The 19,941-nt window shown below is 43.9% G+C and overlaps 1 protein-coding gene across 2 annotated transcripts; it reads left to right on the forward strand.

Annotated features, from left to right (window-relative positions):
- Window positions 1-1,634: 1,634 nt before the first annotated feature.
- On the forward strand, window positions 1,635-19,909 carry acsl2 (acyl-CoA synthetase long chain family member 2). 2 transcript variants are annotated; one of them, XM_031570225.1, is made up of 21 exons: window positions 1,635-1,713; window positions 7,894-8,117; window positions 8,973-9,087; window positions 9,731-9,795; window positions 10,527-10,628; window positions 11,066-11,165; window positions 11,278-11,456; window positions 11,850-11,882; window positions 12,438-12,489; window positions 13,172-13,245; window positions 13,899-13,976; window positions 14,730-14,864; window positions 15,439-15,573; window positions 15,832-15,927; window positions 16,168-16,240; window positions 16,607-16,695; window positions 16,885-17,001; window positions 17,309-17,452; window positions 17,822-17,923; window positions 18,566-18,637; window positions 18,862-19,909. In XM_031570225.1, the coding sequence occupies exons 2-21, from the start codon at window positions 7,896-7,898 to the stop codon at window positions 19,000-19,002; spliced, it is 2,124 nt and encodes a 707-aa protein (XP_031426085.1). In that variant the 5' UTR covers window positions 1,635-1,713; window positions 7,894-7,895; the 3' UTR covers window positions 19,003-19,909. The 2 variants fall into 2 exon arrangements, with proteins under 2 accessions (XP_031426085.1, XP_031426084.1); XM_031570224.2 differs by lacking the exon at window positions 1,635-1,713 and adding an exon at window positions 1,976-2,121.
- Window positions 19,910-19,941: the final 32 nt, after the last annotated feature.

Raw genomic sequence — 19,941 nt, forward strand, 5'->3', positions numbered from 1 at the left:
TCCTCTCCACATGTATAGCATATGATAACCCCCACAGGATTGCTTCTCCTGAAGCTTTTACCTCTGTGTTGCCAGTCAGAGGATTCTGGCCTTCTTTGTCTCCTGTTCTGTATGGAATGCTTACTTCCTATTGCTGCAGCTGGGTGGGATTTCTTAGAAGTGGCCTGGTTATTGTAAAAATGTCTGAGAGATGAGTCACAAGTAATTCTATGGCAGAGCGAGTCTGGGGATCACTTTTGTTGATCTAAGCAAATTTATAGACAACATCCTTAGTCATGATGTCAGGGTACCCACTGCATGTCTTAAAAGCTTCCGGTAACCAATCTGCAAAGGCTGCTGGATGTTCCCTTTTCCTCATTGTCACTTCTGCTAACTTTACTGGATTGACATACAATCCCCAAGATCTCTAGCAGTGCTTTTTTTTCGGTTCTGATTATTTCCCGTCCTATTCTTTACTTTATCTGCCAAGGCTCTAGATAATTTAGACGGAAGGCACATGCTTAGCACAACACAAACATCAAAATCTGTCAATCTGTAAATGTTAACGCAGGTCTCCAGACTGGTGAGGAACTCTAGTGGTTTGTGTCTGCCAGGTTCATATTTTCCCACACTTTTTCCCACTGCTTCTAACACTGAGGGGGTAAAGCATTTGATGGTGTGTGACATCATCTCATCTCCACTTGCTCCGTTACGCACAGTGGTAGAGTGAATTGGTGCCATTGGGTATTTAACCGTGGCACTCGAATATTGGCACTGACTATCCTGTGAATTCCTCATTTCTGGCCTTGCTACTGCTAATATCAGATATGCAGTTTAAGAACTGGCTATCCTTATGTATGCTGTTTTTTCTTATGTAATTATATGCAGTTTTCACCTCCTCTAACTCACCTGACAACACTTCCACTGTTGATTTCAACATGTTGTTATTAGGCTTGAGAGTTCCCATTTCTTTCTGCAACTGCAATCTCTCAATTTTCAAAAGCATGTCATTAATCTGAAGGTTTTTTATGTGTGCCGCCCCATCATTAAGACATGATAAGAGTGAATTATTCTATTCTTTCAGTAGGTCTCTCTCTTCTTCTACCTCGTCAAATCTTTTCTTGGTCACGAAGTCCTAGAAGGGCATTGGCAACTTTCCCTTTTTTGTGTTTTGGTATCTTGGAATAATTCTCGAACCGGGACCCTGCCCTCTGTACTCACCAATTCCCCTATTTTTTCAGAAATTTCAAACAGATGCAAACAGATGATAGGTGGTCATCATGAAGCCAAGCTGATGGAGGCCTACAAATCCACAAGTGGGGGATGTCAACAAGCAGCACAGAAAGTACCATACCAAAAAACAACTGTCCTTGTGTGGATGATTCAAAGTTGTCCTCAACCCCAACAAAAGATGTGAACTTTTACTCTGCACTTATACAAAAAGGCCTGAGAGAAGTGATGTTACTGGAAAATAAAAAGTTAATGAGAATATGTAGAAATTTGTATTTGTTAAAATATGTTAACTTATTGTTAGTTTCTGTAAATACATTTAGTTTATTATTTGTAAATGTTTTTGTCTGGATTTAAGAGTATGTTTTAGAGTACATAAAGGTACAAAATGGCTTGTCTCTCCAGCTGTATCTCATTAGGTACCAATTTGGCACCTTTCTAACAGGTACATTTTTGTCATTAGAGGTGCAGACAAGAAGCTACAAAAAGGTACCAATGATAAAGGTACAGTGCTCCTACCATGACTAAAGGACAAAGCATTTGTACCTTTTTAGTGCCATTCCTGTACCCTGATTGCTTAGTGTGTAACGCGAGCCATTCTAAAGTGGTTCTAGTCCTCCTGTCGATATACCAGAGAAACAACTAAAGTCTTATTTAGTGTGGAGTGTCACCAATTATCGTTAGAAAAGTTAACCACACTCTTAAATGTTAGAATCATCATTCACAGAAGGTCTGTATAGTGCAATACTGCCGGAGTGGTTGCTTTCGGAGCCATGCCTCCTTCGAGAGGCGGGGGGAATAAGGGCGGCGTTAAGGGGGTACACTGTGGCATTACAAGCCGGGTGGGATTTTTTTCTGAAGTTTAGGAGGAGAGCAAAGTTTGGGAAGACGGGTGACCTAGATTTTACTCAGGTAAGACTACACTGTCTCATATGTTTTCTCACCGAAGAGGTTAACAAAGACAGATCAAAAGCTTTTCTTGTAGCGTAAGGCAGAAAAGTGAAGAGTTATGGAAGTACTCCGTTGAATTAGCACTATTAGTTTTCTTTCTGTGAGTTTCGCGGTGAGGGTTCTGTTGTTCCATTCATTCAGTCGCATGGCATTTCATGACAGACTAGAAAATGGGGGTTACATGTGCCTTTGCAACATCAATGTTGTAATCTAAGGTATTTGGATGGGGACAGCAAAGTCGAAGTATGTTCTTTACTATTTACCTCCACACTAACGTTATAATTGAATATAACGTGCACTTAAACAAGTTAAACAAATAGGATAGTTTGCACAGTGTATTGGTCACCATCAATGGTGTGGTCTGATTGGGGGAAAGACTTGTGTAGTTGTATCTATTTTTGTTTATGTTCAAGTGTCGTGTGAACAACAGTCGCTGTACTGCTGAACACTACAGTAGCCTCCGGTTTGTGTGAGGGGGCACTTGTTAAATCTCCATCTGGTGCTGTGCACTCACACGTTATTGTGGTAAGTCTTGCTCTCTTTTTAGTTTGTTTTTGAGGGCGTCGCATCGCATGATCATGGGGTTTGAATTTGCAGACTGCATGTGCGAAACCAGGAGCACCGTTGTTTCTCCTTCAGGAATGCACCAGCCTAGACAGCCAAGAACAGCGGTGTCGTTTGCACTGTGGGGAGACACCCCTGAAATATCACTGTAACAGAGCAGTATCCAATGTGTCTAGGCATGCAGAGGTTGGAAAGAAGGCTGTGTGTATAAACACATTGGAATGACACATTTCAAGTTACACAATACTGTTTTTGGTTTGTTCTTAGGAACTGACAGCAACCGTCAGAACACTCCTTCAACATTCTTCTTTAAAAAACAGATGAAGTTATGTTTTCTTAATAGGACAACTGCTGGATCAAATGCAATATCTTCAACTTACTGGTTAAACAATCAAACAAGCCAAAATTGTCGAGGTATCCATTCATACCTAAGTCATAAACTAGTCTGGTCTCTATCAAAATATATACTTCTGCTAAGACTATTGTTATTCTGACAGAAGACAGTCAGACCATATTCCACTGCCCTGGACCAGTCCATCTTCCCCATCATTGTGACGTGTTGATTCTCTGCTTTCCTCCTGGTACCGTCTCTCCCCTTCTAAAACCCTTCATTGTGACTACTGTCCCTGTTGTTCACGCTTCATTTGGGGATCACAGCCCTGAGTACTCATGGGTCTGTTCGTCTTTCTCTCTCTCCTCCTTTCTCTAACTCTCTTTTGCAAACTGGTTTTAAGGGTTACGTTCCTCTCTTGGTCTGTTGTGCCGGCGTTTTCTCCCATTCCCTTTGTCTCCCCTGTAAGTCTGTTTTTTCTCTGTGTTCCTCTCTCTGTCCCATTTCTTTCTGTTCTGTCACTTCTTCCGTGTCTGTCATTTCTACGTCCACAGGCAACACCAGAGCTGGAGTTGTGTGTATTTCTCATATGTGTGTGTGTGTGGCTGGGAAACGTATTGGAGCTTACAGAAGGAGTTTGTGTTGCAATTGTGCAATCCTAGAAAGTAGTTCCATCAGAAGATGTAGTTACATTTACATTTACTTTTAGTCATTTAGCAGATGCTTTTGTCCAAAGCGACGTACAAGGGAGAGTTAAAGCAAAACCTTAATTCAGAACCATGCAGACTATTGTAGTATAGGCTTACATAAAGCTAGTGGCTCAGATATACACAGTTGAAATACAGTCTACAGTACAGTAGACTACATGTAGAATTTGATGTGTAGGTGCCAGAAATTCTATATCACTACTTTGCTCGCATAGCAGTTGGAGACCGCCTAAGGTATTAATGACACAATTAAAACAATTTGGTTTCAGGCAGAATTATAATTTGAAATACTCAAAGACCAAATTTGTGATCTAGTGTTTTATATTAAACACTCATACACAAATAAAGCACACATAAAGACAATGTCACTTATGTTATTCCACTTATGTAAATATCACTCATGTTCTCAAAAAGGACTGAACTGTGGTGGGAAATCATAAAAATCACTTTGCTGTTAAATGTGTTTTGAAATCTTGATGCCTTTTGGTTAATCTCACCATTAGGGCTTATTATGTTATTATACTGCTTTGACTTTTTGGAAGGATTAAATTAGTGCAGCATTCCGTGTCATATTGGAGAGTATTTGCAAAATTTCAGCCAAGTTTTACCGCAAAGTCTTTGCAGCCCATAAAAACACTCTCCCACTGATGTTTTTCCCCTCAACCCTTTACTTCCTTGTTATGCATGTGAAGTTTCTGTTTACAGGCGTATGGTAAGACATTGTTCAGACAGGTAAAGAACACCGACTTTATGATGAAACATACAGGCTATGCTGGCAAATAAGAGTGGACGATCAGATACCCACCCTGGCACTTCAAGTGAAGCACTTCAATTTGAAGGCACTTGATTGAGATAACTCTTACATCTGATGAAAGGGCAACAATTCAACACAGTTGACTGCCCCCAGTCTTCTGTGTCCTGTCCTCTATAGCTTTCTGGGTCAAAGCACACAATTCCTTTTCATAAAAGGTTGTGTCAAAGGTCTGCCACACACCTAATACAGATTGTCATATATTTTTGTTTTGGTAACTGGAAAAAAGCGAATCCATTTACTCCACACGTAATAAGGAACCTCTCCTTTTTGCAAGGGAACCTCCCCCCAGTGAATGTCTCTGTATAGGGCGGACACTGTCACCCATGACACTCAGAGCCATTGCTAAATATCGCAATACTGTTATCTTTGGCAGCCCCTGCAATTGTATAGCTCTGCTTGCAGACACGAGGTAAAGGACACAACAGTTTCGACGAAACATTTGGTTCACTTAGCTTAGTTTATTTGGCTGAGTTAATCTAGATGCTCCAAGCTAAGGCTAATTGTTAGCAGATTCCGCAGACTCGTAAAGCAGCTCCAGGTGTTGGTGATGTGGCTGTCATTTACTTTCTTACGACCTGCAGGCCTTTCATGTCTGCTGTTATGCAAGTCAGAAGTTGTGATTACCTTGTGTGTGTGTGTTGCTGTCCTTTCATTACCAGTCATTCATTAGACATGCGTCAGTGGATGCGCAGAACAAACGCTTAGGCTACAATTCCAACAGCTTAAAGTCTTACAATTTTAGAAATTGTTGTTTCCGATTGTTTTGTTACAAATTTCTGGCCAAATATACAAACTGGATTTAAATTAGATTTTCTTGTTTATTCAGCTGATCAATGAAATCGCTGGTGCATGACCACAGAGAACACAAAAATGTGTAGGTATTTCACATTAAAGTGAAAATCCCTTGCTTGTATACACAATAGGACCATGATGGATATACCAATACTTGACTGTGCCCTATAAGACACAGTGATGCGGCCGTTAGCTAAAGCTATTTTTTGTATCATCATCCTTTTCCCCCCCTTGCAGACTCTTACAATAGTACTTTACAGATGTCTGGCTCTGTCAGTGGTAAAGATGGATGGATGTGATAACTTCTAGCTCTACTTCAGACACCCATACGGTTCCGTAAGGTTTCTGTAGGAGCCTGTGGGTCAGAAAGTGATTGAGTATGTAAATCTGCCATTGCTCTTTAGATATGTGGGCTAGTTAATTTTGCCTAGTGGTGAGGAATAGCCTCTGTCTCAATTCCTTCCTTTGTCCTTTCTCCGCTCGCAAGTAAGTGCCAGAACTGCACAATAGTTCCTGTCTGCCTGTGACAATGGCCTTTATGAATGGTCTCTCTCTGTGTGTGTGTCTTTGTGTGTGTGAGTAGATGGGTACCACCATACAAATGAGACACAGGGGGAATCCTCTCTTGTCAGTAAACCATAATCATTTTCAGATGTCATCTTTGAAAAGCTCATTTATTTCCCTTTAAGAAGTCTCCCATGCCGGCACAGAGGACCCCTGCCCCCCAACCTTACAACCCCTTGCCTGCAGAACACGGGCTGTGGAATGCAGTGGTCCACTTTCCCAAAAGGGATTTTTTTAATGGTGTGCTGATTGCTGACGTCACATGAAGTTTGATGTTTTTTTTTTTTTGGTGGGTGTGTGGGTGGGGGGACTTGGACTGTGCGCTGTGTTTGTTCCTCTTGGTTTAGATTTTGTGTGTGACTCTCATCCAGGTTTCGGGGTGTGGGGGGGGGCGGGGGGGAGAGAAATTATGATGAGGAAGCGAGAAATCTGTGTGATGAATGCTGGCACTGTTGTTAGCGTTAGCATCCCCCGCCTGAACACGGAAGGGGGACACGGCTGGTCTGGCAGCGGAACTGAAGAGGGAGAGGTGACATCACTCTCTTTATTCCCTTCACTTTTACAAGAGGAGGGGGGGAAGTGGGTGAGAGGTTGAGGGGGGGGGGGGGGAGAGAGAGAGAGAGAGAGAGAGGTGGGGGTGATATAGTGGAGTGAATTCCATTGACTCAAAGAAAGGGATAGAGAAAATGAGAGAGAGGGAGATAGAAAGAGGGGGGGGGGGGAGGGAGGGAATGAGAGAGAGAGAGAGAGAGAATGGAATAAAGCGGAGGGAGGGAGGGAGGGAGGGAGGGAGAAGGGAACAAATAGCTGGGAGAATGAGAATCACAGGACTTGGAAATGGGTGAAAGAAAGTTCCAGGGGGACCACAGTGTGGCTGGGTATATTGTGCAGATTTAATTGCGTCGCAGGTCTCTAAAGCATACACGCACGCACACACACAAACTTTCTCTCTCACAGACACACACTCCCAACATGCACACTCAAACACAAACACACATACGCACAGTCACCATGACGTGCACACACACACACGCACGCACGCACATTATCATTATGGATTCACTCTCTGGCACAGTTGCACGAGCTGGTCAACGGAGCGACTCAATGGTCCTCCCCCTCACCCCATCTCGCCACCGAAACGTGCCTACTGTACACCCTCCATCTCTCTCTCTCTCTCTCCCTCTCTCCGTGTTCTCTTCCACATCCGCTTTCCTCCAGTCCCTCCATCTTTGGCTGACTGTGTGCTGGCTGGTAATGTATGGCCGGCAGTAACCCGAACGCCTGTTCTCATTTAGCCAATCAGGGTCTGTTCCCCGTGTCGTCCCCAGAGCACGGCGTGTCCTGCAGCCATGGACTTGCAGGAGTCTGCACCCTCTTCCAGTTCACCAGGGTTGTGTTATGGGGCTCTTTCATAAAACCTTGTGTAAGGCTTTATTCTCTGTTGCATAATATTCTCTCCCCTGTAAGACACATTTTCCCAATTCAGCCTGCTTCCTGAGTGGCAGAATAATTTGTTTGATTTTAGACCAAAATGTCAGCTTGTGGCATTTGTACCTTAGTGAAGTGTTCTGTTGGTGTTTAATGGGTTGGGACGCGTATGCTCTATAAGGCAGACTGTCTGAGGTGTGGTGTTCGATTAAATCTCTCCTTCTCCCCTGATGCTCCCTTGTCTGTGCTGTGTTTTCTGTTCATTGATATCAAGCCACATCAGACCAAAAACATTGAAATAAACAATCAAAAGTCTCCGTGGATGAACATAAACAGTATGAATGACTTCCGTTTATTTCTCCCTTTGTCCTGATTCACTTCCAGCCTGTCTTTCATTTACCCTCACTCTCCCCATCCCACCCCACTGGTCTCTTCCCTGTTCATTCATTCATTCATTCATTCATTCATTCTTTGTTTTTCTTTCTTTCTTTCTTTCTCCCATCTCTCGATTTTCCTCCCTGGTTCTCTCTCAGCCATGCATATTCAGGAGTGGTTGCGCTCCCTCCGCTCTGGTGGGGGTGAGCAGTTGGAGGTGGAGGACCTGCGGAGTCTGCTGCCATCCCTGCCGTCTCTCTCCTCCCTCTCTAGTCTGCTGGGGCTGGGTGCCCTGGCCTCCCTCACAGCCTACTGGCTTGCGACCCGCCCGCGAGCTATTCGCCCGCCCGTCGACCTCCAGTCTCAATCCATAGCTGTACAGGTGAGGTGTGTGTGTGTGTGTGTGTGTGTGTGTGTGTGTGTGTGTGTGTGTGTGTGTGTGTGTGTGTGTGTGTGTGTGTGTGTGGTTGTGGTTGTGGGAGTGTGTGTGTGTGTGTGTGTGTGTGAGTGAGTCGCTGTGTGTGTGTCTGGGTGGGAGGGAGTGTGAGTGAGTTGCTGTGTGTGTGTGTGTGTGCGTGTGTGTGTGTGTACATGTATGGCTGGGAAGGAAGGAGTGTGTGAGTGAGTGGCTGTGTGTGTACAGGTGAGGGGGTGTGTGTGTGTGTGTGTGTGTGTGTGTGTGTGTGTGTGTGTGTGTGTGTGTGTGTGTGTGTACAGGTGAGTGGGAGTGAGTGGTTGTGTGTACATGTATGTATGGGTGGGAGGGAGTGTGTGAGTGAGTGGTTGTGTGTGTGCGTGTGTACAGGTGAGAGAGAGTGTGTGAGTGAGTGGTTGTGTGTGTCTGCATGTATGTGTGTGGGTGGGAGGGGGGGTGGAAGTCATGAAAAAGACAGAAGCCAGAACACTGGTTTATTACAGTGGAGGTGGTGTGCATCATCTCTATTGTGTCTCTGTATTTCCTTCATTATAAAATAGTGTCCAGTTCGCTGCCTCCACGAGACCAGTATCCACAACAAACACAGCATCTGTAAAGCACAAATAAGTGTGTCACTGTGCTGCAACTAGGCAGATGTCTCAGAGACAGGGACACAGGATGACATCTGAAAGTGCTCCTCTCTCAAGGCAGCCTGTGTCTCTTCAGAGAATGTAGTGATGACGGGGTGTCAAGCATACAGCAAAATCATTTCTGGTTTGTGTGTGTGTGTGTGTGTGTGTGTGTCTATGTGTGTGTGATTAGGGAGACCCCAGCTGCAGACGTTCTGCCCTACTTCCAGATGACAACCTGTTGGACTTTTACTTCGAGGACACAAAGACAGCCTATGACATGTTCCAAAGGGGACTCAGAATAGCAGGTGATAAGCGTGGCAGGTCTCTGTCATACTGAATTCCATAGCCTTGCTATAACAAACCTAGCAGGCATTCATGCAAAGTTATCCACGTGTCATTAGTTGATGGGAACATCACTTTTCCGCTTGACTTTCTCAGGCATAAAAATGAGTGACAATATTAATTCCATATTTTATTTGATATTTAATGCAATGGTGAAGAAACCCCTAACCAACTGTATAATTGGTGCTCCCTGTTGGCTTAACTGTTTTACAGTGGAATACTAAAATAAAATTCCACATTAGCTGAGATTTCTAAATGTACACTAATCTCCCTGCACATTTCAATGAATTGTTACACAGCAGAGCCACATATATACACCTTAATAAATAATATACATTGCTTCTCACAGCAGTCTGGATTTTAGTGCGCACTCCCACATCCGGAAAAATTGCAATGCCAGATTTCTTTGACCCCCTGGTATGCTACTATATACTGTACCTGAGAAAGATCTGTAAAGATATGCTAGATTCAGTACACTGAGACATTCTAGTCCTGCGGAGTACACAAGGGATCGAGACCTGAGCTGAGTCAACACAAGTGTGTATTTTTTCTTACATGGTTCTTCAGCATGAATTATCTGACTGATATAATTTTTATGTGGCTCAGGGGATGGACCTTGCCTCGGCTACAGGAAACCTGGGCAGCCATATGAGTGGATCTCTTATACTGAGGTGAGACAGCTGTCCTGTCAAGTATAGAGAAAACCAAGGCAGGAAGAAATTGAACACAGTAGAGATCTACAAAGGGTGCTTTCACGCTAGAGCTTTGATGTGGACCAGGGTTTGCTAGAGCTGTTAGATCAGGTCGTTTTGCTGATGTAAAAGCAGTTTTTTTTCGAAATTCAGGTGTGCACCAAGGTACCGTACCAGAGTCCTCCAGAAAATGGGGATCTAGGGTATGGTTCACCTGAACTCCACTGTGGTTCGTTATTTGGTGTGAAAGCTAACCAATCTATAACCAGGAAGTAAGCCTAGACTGCTGATGGATCCAAATTTTCCCACATCACTATTAAATGTGTAATGATTTATTAAAATGCAATTTTCTAAAACACTAACCGTCTTACAAATAGTGAATATAGATGTCAGCTAGGTGGCAATCCATGTTTATGCTGGGCATGCATGTCTGCTCTGCAAGCAAAGCTGCAAATTAATTTCGCATTGCCGCATGTCTCCGCAAAAACCTCCTTATCCGAGCAGCTTGTATCACTTATGGTGGAGCAAAATGAACAAATCCGTAGTAAGATTCAGATTTAGACATTTGAAGTCAGTATCAAACTAGTGATTGTATAATGAGGTGTATAGCGATCTCTGTGGTGGGATCCAGACTGGTCTGCTGTCTGACCCTGTCAGACGACTCTGTCTGTGATGCCACTGACATTGGGTCTCTCTGCCCTGCGGCGCAGGTGGCAGAGCGGGCGCAGGTGCTGGGCTCGGGGCTGCTGGCCAAAGGCTGCCAGCCCAACCCGAAGCAGTTTGTGGGCATCTTTGCACAGAACAGACCTGAGGTAAACATGCCTTACACAAACACACACACACACAAACACACACACACACGCACACGCATACATTTCTGTCTTCTTCTTTCTCTGAGAACATTGCCACATCTGTGTGTATAAGTGTTGAATTGGTCAAATTTGACTTCATTTATTGAATTTCAGGCCTTCAGGTTTCATTGCAGATATACGTTTGAGTACCTTGCCTTGTATATGTTGGCTAATCTCACTATTGCAATATGAAAGGGACAGAATGACCTTCATGATGACGTAACCAAAGCGAAGCCAGAGTGTTCTTGTCTTGTTGCTCATAACTGAATAATGTGGGAGGCAACATAGTTTGTGAAAATACTGTAGATATTAATTGCAGGGCCAATACAAATTGAATCAGATGTAGTGGCGCAGATCATGCCTAACAGTGGTATTCTGTCTCCCTCTGCTGGCTGCAGTGGGTTATTGCAGAGATGGCATGCTACACCTACTCCATGGCAGTGGTGCCACTGTATGACACTCTGGGAGTGGAGGCGATGGTGCACATTCTTGATTTAGGTGAGTGAAAAAAAATTATTTTGTTTAGTCAGCAATGGTTGAATGCTTTCAGCACCTGTATGGAAAACCCAGTTAAGACACTAAATATCTTTCTTTTTTTTTCTTTTCACAGCTGAGATCAGCCTGGTGTTGTGTGACAAAGAGGAGAAGGCGATGGCCCTGTTGACCAATAAGGAGAAGGGTCTGACTCCCAAACTCTCCTGCCTGGTGCTCTTTAATGATTACAGCGACGCCCTGGTGGAGAGGGCACAGAATAACGGCGTGGAGATCTTACCACTGGAGCAGCTCATGGTGCGTGACAGTGGTCACATGGTTATGACCTCCAGATTAACACTATGACATAGTTAATAAACGCACATCATATTGAACATGTGGTTACATAAATATACCTGTGTTTGTCAATAGTCTGAAGAATTTAGTGTTTCTGTGACACTTATAGTAAGTCAGCCTCAGTTCAAAAGGACCATTTAGGTCCACTGTGCTCTTCCACTGTTCTCCTTATAAATCATGTTTGGCCTTTTGAGTTTATAACCTAATTACAAGGTACTGAAAGGAAGTCCGTACTTCAAATTCCTCGTAATATTTTTTCTTTTTTCTTATTTTATTTTCAGCAGCAACCTAGTTACAATGAACAAGATTCTCAATGTGTCTGTGTTTAACGACATGCTTGTTTTTACCTCACAGAATTTAGGACGACAGAATCTTCAAGCTCCAATGGTGAGTTCCCAATATAAGTTTGAGAAAAACACAAGCAATCTGCCCTTCACAAATGATCTCAATGCTTCCTGGCACAACAAAGATGAGGTGAATCTTGGCACATGTACACTGAGCAGATTTAACTGAACAGTAGAACATTTTGTTGAGAACTCCGAGCAGTGCAATTACATACTCATCCCCGTAAGTGGCCATCTGTCCAGCAGAGAAGTGTCTCAGATTCTCTCTAATGACACAAACCCAGCAGAGGCTGACAAAATAATGTCCAATCATGCAGTTGAATCTTACAGTTCAGTCACACAATCGTACTAATTGAAACCGCGTCGAGCGTGGTGCTCGGGTGGTGTTGGATGCGTGAAAAGATGAAAGCTAAGTGGTAGTAGATGCCGCCAGCAGAACTCCTTTAAATCCACTTCCCTGATTGTGAAGTGGTTATTGCAGCTTAACGCTAGCTGGTGGCATGTCTGTCTGTCGCGGCGGTCTTTAACAATGACACTCGGTTTATTTTCCAGTAATTGCCAGTGGTCACTGATGGTCTGTCATGTTTATTCCTTTCAGCCTCCCCAACCCCAGGACCTGGCTGTGGTTTGTTTCACCAGCGGCACCACAGGTCAGAGGTGTTACACACACAGTCACACTCCCAACACCAGGAAAGTGTCTCTAGAGTTGTCCCCATAGAGGATCCATGTTCCATATTCAAAACAAGATTTTGAGTGTAGGTTTTGGCTGCCATCTTTCTAGTACAATTCAGAACAACAGAATACTCATCCAGAAAAAGGTTCTGTCCTGAAAGAACCTTTTCCCAACAAAGGACTATCTTAGAGTCAGACCTCAGAAGTGCTCCAAAGCTCATGGCCGGTAGGTCTCCAAAAATGCTCTGCAGACAATCCTTCAGTAGGGTCCTTGTATGGGAACAGTGTGAGGCACCAAGCCATTTTTGTATTCTTCAGGAAGTGACCATTTTTGTCATCAGGCCTCAGTACACTGACCTGAAGATGGCAGACGGAGAAGCATTGGTGAGCTAGCGCTCAGAGATCCCACCATCACAGTCCTCACGGGCCGAGGACCCCATACACCAATGACATTCAAATGTTGGCCTGATTACAGTTTTCAAAACATTCCCGAAAGATAGTAGAGAGTACCAAATCTGAATGCAAGTAGCAGATTAGAGGGTTGGACCTGTAGATACTCTTTGGTTCTGGTTCTGGTTCTGTTCATGGTTCAGCTGTGGTGGGCAGAGGGGGAGTTCACCTGTCCAGTTCGCCACCCAACCCTCTCCATTGTGCTTCCAGGAAAGCCTAAGGGAGCCATGATCACACATGGCAATATAGCCTCCAATACGTCCTCAGTCATCAAGATCCTGGAGGTCAGTCAAGCCCTCCTCAACACACACACACACACACACACACACACACACACACACACACACACACACACACACACACACACACACACACACACACACACAGTACTTTGCAAAGGGTTTAGGCACATTTGAAGGAAAGTAAAGTAAGGATGCTTTCAAAATGCCATGAATAGTTTTTACTTATCAATTAACAACATACAAAGTGCAGCAAATAGCAGATACCTTTTGACACACTAATTCAGAAGATAGAAAATAACTAAATAAATAAGACAAATGCCTAAAACCTTTGCACAGTACTGTACCTATACATACACACACACACACACTTATATAATTTATATATGTATACATACAAATACACACACACACACTTATACAGACTTCAGTTATTTTCTTCTTGTTAATTCTGTCACTTTGTCTTCTCATCCCCCTCTCTGTCTCTACTTCACTTGGTGCATGTTTATAAGGATAGATGACACTTAATTGCCCTTTGGAAATGACAAATGGCCACTTATACACTCTCCTGGGAAGATGTATAGCATGGCTAATTACTTTAGCTAGAGCTGAATTGTTTATCTAATTGCCCATTGAAATTCTCCTCCCTGCAACATCTATGACCTTTGTTCAATTGGTTTCTCCCTACCTTCTCACAGGGCTACTTTGTGATTCGTCAAGAGGATGTGTCAATCTCCTACCTGCCCCTGGCTCATATGTTCGAGCGCATGATTCAGGTGAACCCGGTGACCTCTAATGTTCTAGAACTTTTTCCGTGCATTTTTATCAGATGAACAGAAACCACAATAATCAACATGTGCTCGGAGGGTAACAGAAATACAATTGAGTGCATTTTGGCCACTGATGTCAGAGATCACTGATAATATATACTGTATTTCATCGGAAGGAATTTCATCGGATTGGTTTCCTTTTTAAAACTATAAAGTATTACAGACACTATGCAGCGTTAAAGAGCATGTATAGTCTCGCACAGGTGGTTTTCTGCCTTTTCCGTGAACATGTTTTGGAAAATGTACTTTGCAAATACAACGTATTTTGAGTTTAGTGTCTTGTAAATAAAATAAAATGATATTTAGCTGATTTAATCATACTATAATATATGAGCTATAGTGTTCTGTTCTGTTATATGGCTTTGAAAGAAGCAGATTGATCTGCAAAAAAAGACTCATTTGAGGCAGCATTTGATGATGATATCTGTAGATTGTTTCATATTGCCATGGTTACCACTTATAGAGAAGTGTATAAATGAATTGTGCGGCTCTTTGCTGTTCCAGCCATCCTTGTCAATTCTACCGAGGATTTTATACATTTACTGACCGTGCCTGCCATTACCATCAACTGTTTGGCTGCCACTCTCAAAATATGGCCATGGCCATAACACACACACACACACATTCACACTCAAGCACACACGCAGACTCTGACATGTATACGTCATGTTCTAATTTAATCTGTGTGACACTCGACAGGTGTCCATGTTCTGTCACGGAGCGCGGGTGGGCTTCTATCAGGGGGACATCTCTCTGCTCATGGACGACATCAAGACCCTCCGGCCCACCTTCTTCCCCGTGGTGCCCCGCCTCCTCAACCGCATCTACGACAAGGTGAGCCCCTCGGCCTCGGCCTCGGCCCCGACACCAAAACCCCCAGCCAGCCGGCCAACCAGGCAGCCATCTCTCCAGTGGGGAAGATGGAAGTGCAAGGCACTACGTTTCGCAGGAGAAAATGAATAATGGTCACAAAAGGGTTAATGTTCGAGTGAACGCAGCATCGTCTCTCAGATATTAAACCATAGCTTTGGATTCCTTGTTGGAGGCCAGATGAGAAGTGTTGAGAGAAAAGAAGGAAACGAGAAGGAGAGATATCACTCACTCCCACTTCCACAAAGCCTAAACGGTGGCCAGTAGTCTCTAGTCTCCGATAGAAGGAAGGCCTCAAACAGGAGACCCTCACTTCTTCTCATTTTCAACACTAGATATGTATTGCTACTTTCAGCACACATGCATGTATGTATTGTAGTTATGCATGCTTTTGGTGGAAACATGCACGTGTGAGCATGTTCACACTAATGTTGGGGTGCATGTTGGGGTTTTGGGGAGCATACTTATGTTGGGGTGGGTGTGTGTGTGGGTGTGTGTGTGTGTGTGTGTGTGTGTGTGGGTGTGTGTGTGTGTTTAGATCATGGGCGCGGTGACGTCCCCCTTCAGACGTGCCATCCTGCATTACGCAGTGAGGAGGAAGCAAGCGGAGCTCAGCAGTGGAGTGGTTCGCAACAACAGCCTGTGGGACCGCCTGGTGTTCAACAAGATCCAGGTCAGTCTCACGCACAGCACAGCACAGCACAGCACAGCACAATAAACTTGGAGTATGGAATGAATTGAAATCAAATGTTAATCATGAAATGTAATGGGGATTGATAATGCAAAGGGTGATGGATTAAAATTGAAAGATTCGAAGGGAGCTTGGTATTGCACACTCAAGTTAGATGACCTTCAATCTTTCCATTCAGAATTGATTAATGATTATTGATGATCTTTCATCTTTCTGTCTTCCTTCCCCTCCTTGCTTTAGGCTGGTCTGGGGGGTAATTTGCGATTCATCCTGACAGCGTCAGCTCCCATCTCCCCTACAGTTCTGACATTCCTGAGAGCAGCCCTTGGCTGTTTGGTGAGTCAACTAGTGTTTTTCTGTTTGTTTGTGTAAGTGTGTGTGTTGTATGTTTTTGTTGATGAGTTTTGTGTATGTGTTTTAAGTCGGTCTACAGTGACAGTTTCAGTTTGCATGTTTGGTTGTGTGCATGTGTGAGAGGCGATGAACCTGTGTGTGTGTGTGTGTGTGTGTGTGTGTGTGTGTGTGTGTGTCTTTTGTAAATCCAGTCCTGATTGAGTGTGTTCCCTGTGGTGTCAGATCTTCGAGGGCTATGGGCAGACTGAGTGCACAGCTGGCTGCACCTTCTCCATGCCTGGGGACTGGAGCGCTGGTGAGGAGATCAGATGCTCTCAGCATTCCATAAACTTCCAAAGCCACTTCAGATTATATCCGCATCAGATATTAGCACTGTTATCCCAGAATTGTAATCTCCTAGAGAATATCTAGGATCTGATGCCTCACATTGTTGACTCCTCGACTAGGCCTACTCAGTGTAGGGTTGTAACTTTTTTTAAATTCAGAGACTAAAGTATTTACTGTACGTCCCCTATATATAACCTTAAGCCCATAAATATGTATTTCTCCTCTACATTGTTCTTTATGTGTAAAAGGTTCACATTGACACCGCACTAAGTTATTTGGTCCACTGTTCTCTTGTGAGTTTCTCTTGGTGTAATGCTGTTTGTTTGGGCCTCAGGCCATGTTGGAGCACCTTTGCCCTGTGCTATGGTGAAGCTGACGGACATACCAGAGATGAATTATTTGGCCAAGAATGGAGAAGGAGAGGTGAGTGAGATTGTATTAAAAGGTTACAGACTCCCAGTTGCACCCACACACACAAGGAGGGAGAGAGAGAGAGAGTGGAAGAGGGCTATCATCACTAATCATTTTGCTGTCTATGCACACAGAAGGCAGCCTATTGTAATTGGCCCATAATGTCTCATTTTCCCATCTACTCTCTGTCTGGGTTTCCAGATCTGTATTCGGGGTCACAGTGTGTTCCGCGGATACCTGAAAGACGAGGAGAAGACGGCTGAGGCTTTGGACAGTGATGGCTGGCTCCACAGCGGAGATGTGGGACAGTGGCTGCCTGTGAGTGTCGTGTTCAGTGTGATCCCTGCCTAACGAGTCAGAGCGGCAGCCACACACACACACACACACACACACACACACACACACACACACACACACACACACACACACAGCGGCAAAGCGCAACTCCGCACTCAGAGTCTGAAATCGTGATATAGGAGTTGAACTTGGTTCTGTGCTGTTTAGAAAAAACGTGTTTGATCTGTCTACCCATTTGTGACGTGTCATGGACCAGATAATAATAAAATGATACATTTATTATTAAATATTAATTATATATAATGATTTCTATCCTCTCCTTGTGTAGAATGGGACTCTACGCATCATTGACAGGAAGAAGCACATCTTTAAGTTGTCCCAGGGCGAGTACATAGCCCCCGAGAAGATCGAGAACATCTACTCACGCTGTTCCCCGGTACTACAGGTGTTTGTACATGGAGACAGCTTACAGGTATCAAGATCAACACAAACACACACACACACACTCACACTGAGCTAAGTGCAATGAGAGCTCACATTACCAGTACAGTATTAAGAGTTGATATGTTTTGACATAGCCTACTGTCATTCATGCAGTAAAGTGCATAAGGACATGAAGTATATGTGACAGAAGGAAAACACTTCTATTATGTGTGTTGTAAAAGCACACACACACACACACACACACACACACACACACACACACACAGAGAAGATGATTTTTCATTTTGGATTAAGATTTCCATATGCACACCCCTTCTGCTCTGTTGTGTGAGATCCTAAATTGAAGGCTTTTAAATCCTAACCTAGCCTACATTGCCATTCTTTCCCTCTGCTCAAGTCTCACCTGGTAGGACTCGTGGTGCCAGACCCGGAGGTGTTCACAGACTGGGCCAAAGAGAGGGGCATTGTGGGCTCATACGAGGAGCTGTGTCAGAATCCAGTGAGTGAGATTCTGTTAGCGCCCGTTTAGCATTCTAAAGTGAAATTGAAACATAACCAGTAATAAGTGTTAAAGAAGTATGCAAGTGCTCGTTTTACATTGTGTACATGTGGCATATGAGGTGCTAGTGCTATTTAATGTAGCATAACGGAACAATTGCTAAACGCTAACGATATGCTAGCGGCTAAAACTAACGAAATCTCTTGAAATGTGCTGACTTTGACATTATGACAAACTAGTTAGTCAACAACTGTCCTAACACAGTCAAACATCAAGCAAGTGCAACACAAGACAAAGCAAGAACGGCAAATAAGCTACTTACTAGTTCGGCAGACAGTAGAAACCGGGCGGCTTCAGGAAAACCTACATTTAGCAGTTATATGCCTATGGACCCTGGTATGGCAATGGCACGGAGGCGATTCTCCATATTAAAAGTCATTGTAGCGCCCCAATTTTTGCTTTAAAATAGGCTGTACAACTGCTTATCCTAACCCTGATGTACAATTACTGCATAATGCCACTTTAAAATCAAACCTAAAAAAAAAACCTGCAAATTTAAACTAGATTTTCAAAGCGATTTAAATGAAGTGTGTACATAAAGCTAAGAGAAATAGTAAAGGTCTCTTGGTTCCCTCTGTGTAGGATGTGAAAAAGGCCGTGTTGGAGGACATGACGGCAGTAGGGAAGGAGGCAGGACTAAAGTCCTTTGAGCAGGTGAGCAACTCGAATACAGAAGAATAAAGATTGACTGTCTGTGAAAGTCACATTGAAGCCTGTCGAATGTGCATTACGATCTTTTCATGGGAAACGGCCCGGCCGTGCCAAACAGTCTGTGTGTAATTTGACTGATTTCAAGATTTCAATATATACCGGGGGAATTATTCATGTTGACTGAAAGGTAACGTGTGTGTGTGTGTGTGTGTGTGTGTGTGTGACAGGTGAAGGACCTATGCCTGCACCCGGAGCAGTTCAGTGTGAGTAACGGCCTGCTCACTCCCACCATGAAGAGCCGCCGTGTCGACCTGCGCAAAGCCTTCCAAGAACAGATCACCCTCATGTACGGCAAAACGACTGCTTAGAGGCCCCTGAACTAGACAAACTAGCTCACAAACAAACACACACAAATGACCTAGGTGGTTTCATGTTGTTAAACACAGCGAGCCTCTGTTTTGGTGCCTAGGGTGTTTTTGCACCCTCATCTGGCCTGAGCGTTTGTGTTTATCTTGTTAGCATTTTTAGCAAATCACAGTTGTAGACTTCCTGCCACACTCGAACACTGAGTTCTGAAAGCACACACACACCCAAATCCAGCTCTCAAAGAATGTTGCTTAAGGTACCCAGGGGAACCAGACCACCAGTGGACGTGCTGTTCTTGCCCTGTTCTGATTATAGCATACCTCACTCACATAACTAGAGCACAAACACACAGGCAGGGGCCTTTCTTAGCCGAGCAAGAGAATGGGTTGCTCACATCCACTTCTGTTTAGAATGTAGTGTGTGTGTGTGTGTGTGTATATATATGATTTAGAGGTTCCCAGGCAAAGGATTCTGGGAGTGGACTTAAAGGGAATGGCCCCCTTGCGTATCCGTCCCCCTCTTTAGGTAGAGCGCAAAGCCAGTCCACAGCAACTTAAAGGGATCTGCATTGTGGCCCTTTACTTTAGCTCTAGCGTTTAGCTTTATTCCGGTCCCACGAAAAAACACATTGCTCTTTTAAAACATGTCATTGAAGTGTCAAGCATCTTAAACCAGTTCCCTGCTACTTGTTGCGTTGTGCGAGAGGGAGTTTCTCATGAGTGCGGACCCGACGTAATTTATGCAGCTTGTGTAATATACCGTGAGCCTGTAAATGATAACGTGCATTGTTGTAAATATCGAATATAGGAGGAGAAATAAATGACTTGACTAATGGCCAATCATATAGAGGACTACAGGATAATTGTTGGATTTCTTACAAGGAATAAAAACACTGTTACAGCATGGAAATCTGAAGTGTCCTTGACTTCTCTTGATCCTAA

Source organism: Clupea harengus, chromosome 7 (assembly GCF_900700415.2).
Source record: "Clupea harengus chromosome 7, Ch_v2.0.2, whole genome shotgun sequence".
In the NCBI taxonomy this organism is placed as follows: domain Eukaryota; kingdom Metazoa; phylum Chordata; class Actinopteri; order Clupeiformes; family Clupeidae; genus Clupea; species Clupea harengus.